At 41.4% G+C, this 11,186-nt stretch overlaps 2 protein-coding genes across 2 annotated transcripts; one reads left to right on the plus strand and one right to left on the minus strand.

Moving 5' to 3' along the window:
* The first annotated feature begins 501 nt into the window (after positions 1 to 501).
* Positions 502 to 9,314, plus strand: LOC136527766 (protein ENHANCED DISEASE RESISTANCE 2-like). The gene is made up of 22 exons (XM_066520638.1): positions 502 to 970; positions 2,038 to 2,112; positions 2,197 to 2,250; positions 2,352 to 2,417; positions 2,501 to 2,559; positions 3,720 to 3,754; positions 3,885 to 3,974; positions 4,042 to 4,088; positions 4,169 to 4,269; positions 5,343 to 5,438; positions 5,522 to 5,586; positions 5,665 to 5,736; positions 5,836 to 5,982; positions 6,083 to 6,399; positions 6,884 to 6,947; positions 7,039 to 7,214; positions 7,478 to 7,579; positions 7,653 to 7,703; positions 7,799 to 7,942; positions 8,035 to 8,130; positions 8,532 to 8,633; positions 8,787 to 9,314. Exons 1-22 carry the CDS (start codon positions 713 to 715, stop codon positions 8,880 to 8,882), a joined length of 2,313 nt encoding a protein of 770 aa, XP_066376735.1. The 5' UTR covers positions 502 to 712; the 3' UTR covers positions 8,883 to 9,314.
* A 17-nt stretch (positions 9,315 to 9,331) lies between these two features.
* Positions 9,332 to 10,966, minus strand: LOC136457495 (uncharacterized). The gene is made up of 3 exons (XM_066457530.1): positions 10,892 to 10,966; positions 10,353 to 10,478; positions 9,332 to 10,261 (listed from the first exon to the last, which is right to left on the minus strand). Exons 1-3 carry the CDS (start codon positions 10,964 to 10,966, stop codon positions 9,332 to 9,334), a joined length of 1,131 nt encoding a protein of 376 aa, XP_066313627.1.
* Between the last annotated feature and the right edge of the window lie 220 nt (positions 10,967 to 11,186).

An 11,186-nucleotide genomic window follows, 5' to 3' on the forward strand; every position in this document is an offset into this window, starting at 1 on the left:
CACCGCGTCCTCCACGCCTTCACCAAATCAAATGACCCCCGACTCTTTCTCGCAGATGTACTCGTCATCATCACCAGAGCCCTCGCCCTATTCGCGTGAACTTATCAACGTACTATTTCAGTAAAATTAAGGTATTTTTCTTTCACGACAAATCGGCGTCATCAGCCGGTTTTTTTCCGGCCAGCGTGCTCGTTTTCCACCGAAAATTCCGAGGCACGCACGCAGGTGTAGGCAGAATCCCGATTCCCGACCCTTTCATCACGGTCTCTCTCTCTCCTTCATTTCATCGTTTGCGTCATCCTCTTCCTCTCCTCTCTCCTCTCTCTGATTGTGAGGAGGAGGGAGAGAGCGCGCGCCAGCGGAAGTAACAGCTCATCCATCAGAGAGAAACAAAAGAAAAGAAAAGCACGGCAGGGGCCCACCATCGGCGGGACCCACGCGGGCAGACGGGCCTCCGCCCGTCCTACTACTCGCTCGGGGGCTGGGCGGGGCCTCTGGCAACCCCTACCTGCCTGCGCTCAATTCAATTCGACTACGGAGAACAAAACAAACAAAAGCGCAGCGCAGGGAGAAGGTGCCCCGCGGCCGCAAGCCAAGCCAATCCCAAGCGAGGCGAGGCGCGCGCGCTGCTGCGGGCTCGTCGTCCTTGGCGAGAGGAGGGGGCCCGTCCCGGGGGGTCGAATTCGGCGGGGGAGCCAGCGCGGTGGGGCGAATGGCTGGCGGGGCGGAGGTAGCGGTCGTGGAGGACACGGCGGCGGTGGGGGCGCCGCCTGCTGCGACGGCGACGCCGCCGCTGCCTGACGTGGCTGCCGCTGCCGGTGGTGGCGGGGAGGAGGGGATGCGGATGGAGGGCTGGCTGTACCTGATCCGATCCAACCGGTTCGGGCTGCAGTACTCGCGCAAGCGCTACTTCGTGCTCGAGGACGCTGCGCTCCGCTGCTTCAAGTCCGCGCCATCCTCCAAGCGCGAGGTAACGCACGCCGCCTCGTCTCCATGTACCGGTGGTTTTCTCCTCTGTGTTGTGTTGGCGGGGGGAATCGCCTTGATTTTTCCTCGCATTTTGGGGTTGGTTGGTGGGGATCCTGGGCGTTTGTCCGTTCCGTGAACGCAATCGCTCGATCGGCCCTGACGCTTTCCTCCATCGTCCTGGTGATCTGTTCCGGTGCTGGAATGGAATTGGGATGGTAATTCTGATGAAGAGAAGTTGATTTGGGGTTGGTTTCTGTTCGTTACACGGCCGTTGGGTTGTTATAAATGCATGCTAATTATGTAGGTAGGTGAATTGCATCGCGTGCCTGCCGCTGTTTGTTCCTCCTCTGTTCGGATTATACTCGGGATTAATGGCACTCCGAAAGTAGGAAGCAATTCGATGCCCTGACCCGGAATGGCACTAGAACAGTGGTCCCAGACCCAGTTTGGACTGTTTGTAAGCCAAGTCTTGTCCAAGGCTCTTTTATCGGGACAATGGTTGCTGAGACAACAAGTGTCATGGTTCGTACCTTCACGCAACGTGTTAAGATTTAGGAGGAAAAAAAAAGTGTTGTTCAATTCAATTATCAGAATGTTGAAATCAGGTTCTGTTGTGTGGAATCAAACTAATGGTACTTAAAATTTGAAGTTGAAAGGTTGCATTCATTGAACTCTATACTGCCTCTGTCTGAGTCTTGAGTGGCTTCCATATAGGGAACACGCATGCTGTCCCTTCTGAAGGATATGGCATCTGTACTACCTTTTTTTTTGGCTCTCCACATACGCGATTGCAGAATCCTGCATTGATTCTCAGTTTGTTACTCAATGTTTAGGCAATTAGGAAGAGAGCAAGGGATTATGATTATTACAGCATGCTGACTTGGCAATATAAACTAGATCACTGGGATAAATGCTGATCGTCTATGTGCTACTCCGAGCTTAAATTGGACTAGGAATATTTGAAGCTATCTATGGGCTACATTCAATTCTTGAATGAAACTTTGGTTTTCCAATTCTATGTCCTTTTGAACCATGACACAGTTTCCTTTTTCTCCGTTTTGGGTGCAGGATCCTGTTAGAAGTGCAATAATTGACTCATGTATTCGTGTGACAGACAATGGCAGAGAAAGTTTACATAGGAGTGTAAGACCTATTCTTTTTTTGTTACTTTATATAAGGCTTATGCAAACACTATCTTAAGCATTTTCCTCATCTTTTATTTGACAGGACTTTTACATATTCACACTTTATAATGCTTCCAATCATTATGATCAACTTAAGGTAAGGAGTAATGTTCGACTCCCTTCATTGGACAGCTTGTATTGCTCTGCTTGGTTTGTGATAGTAAGATTTCCCTTTGTCTGTTCACCAATGTTTTCAAGTTGGGTGCGAGAAGTTCAGAAGAAGCAGCTAGGTGGATCAGGTGCTTAATGGAGTCTGCCTTAAAGGTTGTAGTTTTGCTTATTTTATTGTTCCACTTGCTATCATATTGTTCCATAAAACACTCACATGTTTTCCATTCTGTTAGCAGTCCCCTAGAAAAGATGAGCACATTGTTGCTTGTTCACACAGGAGATGGCAGGCTTTCAGGTACCTGCAGATCACACTTGGTTTTGTAATTTATTCAGCATATGAACTGGAAGCAGTGTTATAAAAAGCTAGTTGAGTTGTGGGATTGCTTAGTTGACGGATTGTTGTAACAGTGACTGCGGGAACATTCATATAATTAAGTTAGTTTTATGTTGCTTTGGCTTGATCAGTTTTTCTTTGGTAGTTGCAGTTCAAAATTTATGCAGATTAAAGTGTAAAGGATGTTATCTGATGGTTGAGATACATTGGTCTTAGGAATCAGGAATATTAATAACATAAGACTTGTTTTGTGTATGCTATAAATTCTTGTTAATGCCTGAAAACAACCGTAAATATGGTGATGTGCCATGCTGTCCCTTTTTCTGCAAGGTAGGGATATGCTATTATGCTGAACACAAATCATTGTTAGGGTGGTGCAATCGCCATGACATCTTTTTGTTTCAATTGATACTTGGAGAAGATGTTTTTGATGATTAAAAGGGATGCGATGCAGAGCTATAGTTTTAATTATCCTGATTTGCTTCTTGTTAAACCCTTGTCCAGTTGGAGTGGCTATTGTGGCTCAAGTTGGGTAGAGGTGTGTTATACTCACACTCAAATCCTACAGTTAGTAGCTGCATATAATGTCATGTGGGCCATGCATAGTAACTCTAGATTTTTTTCCCCATGTGAAGGAAGGCTGAATCCAAATGAGTTGCTATGCATCTATAGCTTGTCCCAGGGCAGGGTGCTAATTGAATTTTAGACCTCGGAAATGGATGTAGCACCAAGGGGGTGGTTCCTGAGTCTTAGGGCGTGTTTGGGACTGCAATGCGGTATCGCGACCGCGGCCTCCAGCCCGTGGCACAGAAAACGTGAGCGGTAGTTCATTCTCACGGTTTCTGTGTCTTGCGCAGTTAAAAGAATCATTGATACCGTGACGCGTTTGGAGGCTGAGTGTTAAGCAAACCCCCAACCCTAATATGTTACACTTGAACATATGTCTTGGTCTGACTGAGTTTGACTGATTGCCTGTAGGATGCTAGCCATTGCAATTATTTGCTCTATGTGATGTTATAAGTATTTTTTGGGTAGAAATGGCATTATAATTTATATTCATAATTTATGTAATAGTATATGTAGCTTCTCTATTTGTCTAATTGGCTACTATGGCATTGCAGGTTGAGCCGCCGCAATAGCCGCATGCACTCAATAGGTAACTTATATAGTTTTCAGTTGAATGAGTAATTTTAGTAAAATAATCAATGTTTGTAGAAGTAACAGATTTCTTGTGCTCTTTAATGCCACACTGTTCTTATTTTCTCTTTGTGTGAAAATTTTATCAGATTGGACTTTATTTTCATCTGCTCATAACGATCCAATGGCATCTGATGTTATTGCACCTTCTCCATGGACAATATTTGGCTGTAAAAATGGTAATGATATAGATTTCTTTGTTTCCATCAATGAAATTTCTGCTAAAATCCAATTTACTTGCTTTAGGTTTACGTTTGTTTACTGAGGCAAACGATGGTGGCTCTCGTGGGAAGGTATATCTTATTCTCAGCAATGCATTGTGCATGCGTATGGATGTATTGTTAAATTCACAATAGTTTGCTTGTTTCGTCAGTATTGGGATGATCATCCGGCTATAATGGCAGTTGGTGTGGTTGATGCGAATTCTGAGGCTGTCTTCCAGACTCTAATGTCCCTTGGCCAATCAAGATCTGAGTAAGACAGTTGTTCCCATGCTCAAGCTTTTGATTTATGAAAAAAAATTGCAGTACATTTTGTCAATATGCGTAAAAGCATTAGTGTGCACTTCTGGTATTCACATGCCCATAACACAACTTACGCTGGAAGTTGATGATCTGCTGCTTACAGAAAATATGAAAAAAAAACTGTATCGAGTGACTGTTGGATGTATGCAATAGGAATTAAGCTTGCGACTTCACTGAATTCTTCTGCCTTGTGAAAGAAGAAAATGAACTTTCACCTCATCAACTTAAAGCTTCTTTAATGCACCTATTCCGCTGAATTACATTCTAGTTTTATTTCTTAAAAATCGTGTTGACACATTGTTTATGCATGCCCACAGTGTGTCTTTCCTGATTCATATGAGGTATTAAACTCTGTACAACAAGGACAATACTCCCATAGAACACAAGGACTCAAAGTTAACCTTCTGCCATGTTCCACCCGTCCAAACAAGCTAGAGGATTGGAAGTCCTAAAGACCTAAACCAACCACTTGCTTGCCTGCACCAGCCAGATAGACAAAATCAAATGTGGAACTGGCATGATCCAAGTCACTTCAGGAGGAGAGGAAATGAGTACATTGCTATAGCTTTTGTTTCTCCAAAATAAAGCTTACGTAATGTATCTAGAGAGGGAATGAGTACATTGCTTTTTACATAGTTTGTCCCTGTTGATACTCACCTAGCTTTCTAAAAGTGGTACCAACAAGCAACAAATAGGTGGCGGCTTAAACAACTTCCTAAACTAGCATCTATTCTAAACCTGAGATTATTAGTGTTACACTCAAACTTGGCATTAACAGTTCATGTGTACTAGCTAAAGTAGAGAAACTCGTCGAGAACCTGTATTTTGTTCTTAATAAAATGCCACCTAGTTCCTCCTGGACTGCTCTAGGTTTTTTAGACTGTTAGTTATATTTCCAATGTGTTTAGTTAACTACCTGCTCTACTGTTCTCTCAGTAATAAACTCAAGGCCAGATGACAATGATTTGCATACGCCTGACTTAATTTTTTTTCAACCAAATAATAGCTGAGATCATTTTTTAGATGGGACTTCTGTTTGCGGGAAGGAAAGGTGGTCGAGCATCTTGATGGGCATACAGACATAATCCACAAGAAATTAAGAGGCGACTGGTTACCATGGTCTGGTGCTGGATTGATTATCCTGCTATTTTTATATGCATGATTTGTTATTAAGTTGTAATTGCATTATATTTAGTTTTCAGGGGAATGAGAAAGAGAGATCTATTACTTAGACGATATTGGAGGCGAGAAGATGATGGAACTTACGGTACTATTGTTTGACAAAAAGTGATATATATATTTCACTTGCAGTTATCTAGATTTGACACTAATCTTGAATTTTCAGTAATTCTATACCACTCAGTTTTCCACTACAAATGTCGTCCTGAGAGAGGCTACATCCGTGCATGTCTTAAAAGTAATGTATGCTTTACTTTCAGTCAAAATTTCTGTGGGAACTAAACTTGCTATTGTATTTGCTTACACTTAATTGATATGTGCCTTTTTGAATATTTAGGTGGAGGTTATGTAATATCACCAGTCAATCAAGGAAGACAATCAGTTGTAAAGCACATGCTTGCCATAGATTGGAAATTCTGGAAGTCGTATCTGTTTACATCATCTGCCAAATATATCACTATACGTATGCTAGGCAGAGTAGCAGGTATGTCTTGTATTACGTCAATACATCTTTGCCTGATGCAACCATGAAATTTCTCTTTTTGCAAATTTCGATAATACTCTGCGAACTTACATTTTTTCAGCACTACGAGAATTCTTCCGAGCAAAAAATGGTAATTGTGCTTGCATGGAGTTCTCATCTGGTGAGTTGACCAGGGACATGGGACTACCACAAGGTGAAAATCAGCGAATAAATTTGGAAATTCAGCAAGAAAATGAGAACAGAAGACTTGAGGGTCCTACTGAAGGATCAGTGGGTGGTTCTAACAGGCACTTAAGCAGTACCAGTTCCTTTGTTCAACTTAATGATGCGGCAGACGAGTTCTTTGATGTGCCAGATGAATCAGAATATGATCAGAGGGAAGTTATGTTTCCTTCTGATGAGAGCACACATGCTTGGGTGAGTTCATTGTATTTGCATGATCAAAGTTCCATGCTAATAACTTACCATTGTTCTTATTCACAAAGTCAGTTCTTCTACATCTGGTACTATTTATCTTCTGGTCATAGTAAAGATGTGTCTGTGTGGTTTATATCAATATGCTGACGACCTATTTTTTCCCCTTGAAAATTCTGTGACATTCAAATTTAGAGACAAATAATGTTGAATGACCCATAAAAAAAAAGTTCGCTCTGAATATTCAGCTTACATTGAGTGTGCTTGCAGCCCTCTTAGTACATACTATAGCTTCTACATTTTCAACAATTAGAATAAGAGTTGAGCATACTGATGTGTCCATGCTTGAAAAGGTGGAACCTTTTATGTCAGAACAGTGAACTGTGAGCAGCAACTTAATTACAAAGAATGGCATTACTTAACAGGACATACAAAGTTGTAACTATTTTTACATGTCATTTCTAATGTTTTGGCATTTCTTCCGCAGGATCAGCGTCATGCTAAATTGTCCACAGCTGCTGTTTTTGTGAAAAGGTTGCATGATCTTGCAGGTGTGTTACAGTTACTGCCCAATGACCAATGTTTTTTTCTTTCTTTTGTTCTAGTTTTGATCTTTCCTCTCCTCCTTTTCCTCTATTTTAGTCCAGAAAAGAGGATACGTTGACTTACAGGGAGCTGCAGATGCTGATAATGGGCCATGTTGCTATGGATATACTCTTCCCAAAGATTCGAGCTATACAGTACCTTCTACTTGGGCAATGACAGATCCTACGACATTCTTAATCCGGGGAGAGACTTATTTGCACGATCGTCTAAAGGTTGTTTGATATGCTGCAAAGATCAATTCCTGTAAAAAATAAATAAATATCTTAGTTTGGTGCAAAACAACCTGAACCTCTTTGGTAGTGGATTACTGTGGGGAAGGGCACCTTACAGGATAATTGTCACTAGCCATGTTATCGCTACTGCTACCTTTTCGAAAAGTAGACTGTAGGGAAACACCGCGGTTCAATATAAATCCTAAATGGTTGGTTGAAGTTACCATAATGATGCTGATACAACTTACGTGTAACTTTGACAGATCAAGGCAAATAGTACCCTGATGCAAATGGTAGGTGCTGATTGGATAAAGTCTGATAAGCGTGAGGATGATCTAGCTGGTCGCCCTGGGGGACTAGTCCAGGTATCTTATGCTAAAGCCAGTAATTTTGTTTCATCAGCAGTAATGAAGATATTTACCAATAGCTTTTATGTAGAAATGCGCAGCACAAGGAGGCACCAATTTCTTCTTCGTTGTAAACATACAGGTGAGATATTTTTGTGGTGTATATATGGGTTGATACTTCACATGTCACATGCTGTATAACGATTTAATTCCTTGCTTATAATCGGATGGATACAGGTTCCTGGTTCAACCACATACAGCTTAGCTTTGTATTATATGATGGATACACCATTAGAAAAGGTCCCTCTGCTTGAAAGATTTGTAAACGGAGATGATGCATTCAGAAATTCAAGGTTCAAGCTCATCCCTTACATCTCAAAGGTTTGTTTTGCACTTTGAGCCTTATTTGATTTGTTTTAAGCTGTACTCAGTAAACTGTCGATGTCTTATGTTTGGAATGTGTGTCCATTTAGGGATCTTGGATTGTTAAACAGAGTGTTGGCAAGAAAGCTTGCTTGATTGGACAAGCATTAGAAATCAATTATTTCCGTGGAAACAACTATTTGGAGGTAAGCTATAAGCATGTCATATATTAGCTTCTCTTGTTGCATTATTATTTATCATCCCAATGCAGCCTTGAAGTGTGCCTTTTTTTTTTTGAACCCAATTGAATTGTGCTTTTCGTTCCTACTGGATTTGGAGCCGTTAATTTGACTTGTTATGTTTATATTTCTCCCTGCATAGTATACAACGGCAAAAGTAATGTCTGCTTCAATTTCTTTTACCACTACTATATCTTCTTTTTTGATAAGGACGACAAATATTCTGGAGGTTGCTTTTGACTTGTTACATATCCGTTGGATTTTAACTTACTTTTCTAACAACGTTGCATGTTACGACATAAATATATGTTCTCTATGATCCCAGAAGCTATATTCAGCTCTGAACAGCTTTGCCTGTAATTTTCCAGCTTGGAGTTGATATAGGTTCATCAACAGTGGCACGAGGTGTCGTGAGCCTAGTGCTTGGCTACTTGAACAATCTGGTGATCGAAATGGCCTTCTTGGTACAGGTAACCGATCGTGCATCTAGCTAATTCACAAAACGCCTGTTCACATGAAAATTGCCTTGAGGTTGAGCATACATCCGTAGAGATCACAGAAGATTTATGTTTCTTTCTCACTCTCATAGTACATGCTTTAATTTCATGATTTGCCTCATGCAGGGCAACACATATGAAGAACTCCCAGAATTCCTCCTAGGTACCTGCCGACTGAATTACCTGGATGCCTGCAAGGCAGTATCGATAGACGAATGCTAGAAGGACCCCAACTGACTTCATTCTTTTTGAGGACAATACATCAAATCAAAAGACCAAAAGGCTGAATCCATTCCTTGCTGCCGACACAATCGGCAACCTCAGATGCTCCTTGTATTGCCCCCGCCAAAAGTGGGGGATCCACTGCAGACGTACATTTTCCTCTCGCTGACTGCTCAGGTATTGTGTTGTAATGATGATAACAATCCATGATAAAAGGCCCCCATTCTTTGGCATCTTATCACCACGAAAAAAACGGAAAGAAAAAAAGTGTATTCTAATCCTTGTACCATCAGGGCCGTCCCGGGAAAATTAGAGGCCCTGTACGATACTAAGAAATGAGGCCTATTAGCCTAGAAAAAAAAACTAAATATACGATATTATAAAGCATGCAGTATGTTGCAATAAAATATATATCAAGATTCAAGAATGATACCTATATTACATAATCTTTACTTGAATAACATCATTCTTTTAGTGTTCTTTGAAATGAAGTCTTCAATAATATGCTCATAATCAATCTTCTCCAACAGTTCACCTTCAAGTGCTATTATAGCCAAATCATTAAGTCTTTCTTGTGTCATTGTAGAACGCAAATAAGTCTTCAATAGCTTTAACTTAGAAAAGCTTCGCTCTGCTGATGCAACAGTCACAGGAATAGTCAACAAAACTCTATATGCAATAGTTGCATTAGGAAAACAACCATGCTCCTTTAAAAACCGCAAAATTTCAACAGGCCCCATTCTTTCTTCTGGAATGAAGTCTTGTAGAAACTTCAGCTCCATATATAGTTCTTTGGCATCAATATCAGATTTTTCATCCTTTTTAAGGACAGCCTCAAGATTATCACAAGAAGACTTCAAGCTTTGGTTATCCAACGACCGCAATGTTTCCGAAGTAAATAAGAAACCAAAATTTTTTTGGTATTCTTGGTACTGCTCAAATCTTGTTTCCAGAGAGACAATAGCTTGATCAATAAGAGTGTTAAAATACTCTATTCTAAATAACTCCTCTGGAGACATTGTGGCAATATTTGTGTCTTCTGGGTTCTCATCGTGATGCCTCTTTCTTGTAATTTTTCTTTTTTTAGTGAATGTAGTACCAATATCCATCTCAAGTGCAATTTCTTTGGCCGACTCCAAAGCTTGTAAGAAACCAGTTTCCTTATAGCCCTCGAAGAAAGAAATAAGCCCTTTCACTTTCTTGATAGCAACATCAATAAGCATATCCTTTTCTTGCATTTGTTTGCTTACCAAATTAGCAGCATACAGTACCTCATACCAAATAGCAACTGCCACTATAAAGTCATATTGTCCAAGTTCATTATTTGCCAAACCTTTAGCCTCACTACTCTTTGCTGGATCGTTATCAATATCAGATACCTAAATTAAAAGAAGGAAAACATTTTTAATATATGAGATAACCAACAAAAGTACATTATTAAATCAGTACCAATATGAAAATGTTGGATACCTGAAGTAGAGCCTCCCGAATGTCTGCACACTGAAACCTGATAGCTTTAACACTATCAATGCGACTCTCCCATCGTGTAGCTGAAACTGACTTGAGAGTCAGTCCAGTTATGTTTTCTTTTAGTATCTGCCATTTTTTTGTAGAGTTACCAGTGAATGAATTGAAAAATAAATATGAATGATTTATATTACCTTCAGGGCCTTAGCGCCTCGCTCTCGCTGTTGCGGTTGCAGCTAGATCGTCACGGCTCACGCCCTGTCACTCGCGAAACGCTGCCGGCGGCCGGTACGGCGTCAGGCGATGGCGGCGACACGAGACGAGACGTCGAGAGGTAGTACGTGAGACCTAAGATTTGCGATCTGATTCAGTTGGGGAATTGGGATCGGCAACATTGCCAACTGAACAGCGGCCGGGCAACAAGCCATTGTTTATTGGGCTTTGGTCAATTGTTGTACACGTCGCTTTGCTAATGGGCCAAAGGCCAAAGCTACTGCTGTACGTTCTTATTTACCAAGCAATACATATATACGTATATATACCTGAAAAGTGGAGGCCCTGTACCGTCGCACACGTTGCACGTGCCAAGGGACGGCCCTGGTACCATGGTGTCCCATCTGACCTGAGTGATGTCAGATCGTCGGATCTAACAGCAAGCAAACCATTAACTATGCATTGACCAGGAGAGCAATGGCTGGAATGATTGTATTTGAGAATTCGCGCCCCCACCCCCACCCACACACACACTGAACTGAAAGGGATCCCAAACCAAAATTGCAGTGATCATGGGTGCTCAGATCGCTTGAACCGAAAGCATCAACAAGGAGCGGAGCTTTG

Source organism: Miscanthus floridulus, chromosome 1, assembly GCF_019320115.1.
Source record: "Miscanthus floridulus cultivar M001 chromosome 1, ASM1932011v1, whole genome shotgun sequence".
NCBI lineage: Eukaryota > Viridiplantae > Streptophyta > Magnoliopsida > Poales > Poaceae > Miscanthus > Miscanthus floridulus.

Coding starts and splice junctions, on each gene's coding strand:
- LOC136527766 (XM_066520638.1), top strand. CDS start 713: ATGGCTGGCGGGGCGGAGGTAGCGGTCGTGGAGGACACGGCGGCGGTG. Junction 2,560..3,719: donor AGGAGATGGCAGGCTTTCAG/GTACCTGCAGAT, acceptor ATGGCATTGCAG/GTTGAGCCGCCGCAATAGCC. Junction 7,943..8,034: donor TCATCCCTTACATCTCAAAG/GTTTGTTTTGCA, acceptor GTGTCCATTTAG/GGATCTTGGATTGTTAAACA.
- LOC136457495 (XM_066457530.1), bottom strand. CDS start 10,966: ATGGGACACCATGGTACCAGGGCCGTCCCTTGGCACGTGCAACGTGTG. Junction 10,479..10,891: donor ACAGGGCCTCCACTTTTCAG/GTATATATACGT, acceptor AAAAAATGGCAG/ATACTAAAAGAAAACATAAC. Junction 10,262..10,352: donor TTCGGGAGGCTCTACTTCAG/GTATCCAACATT, acceptor CTTTTAATTTAG/GTATCTGATATTGATAACGA.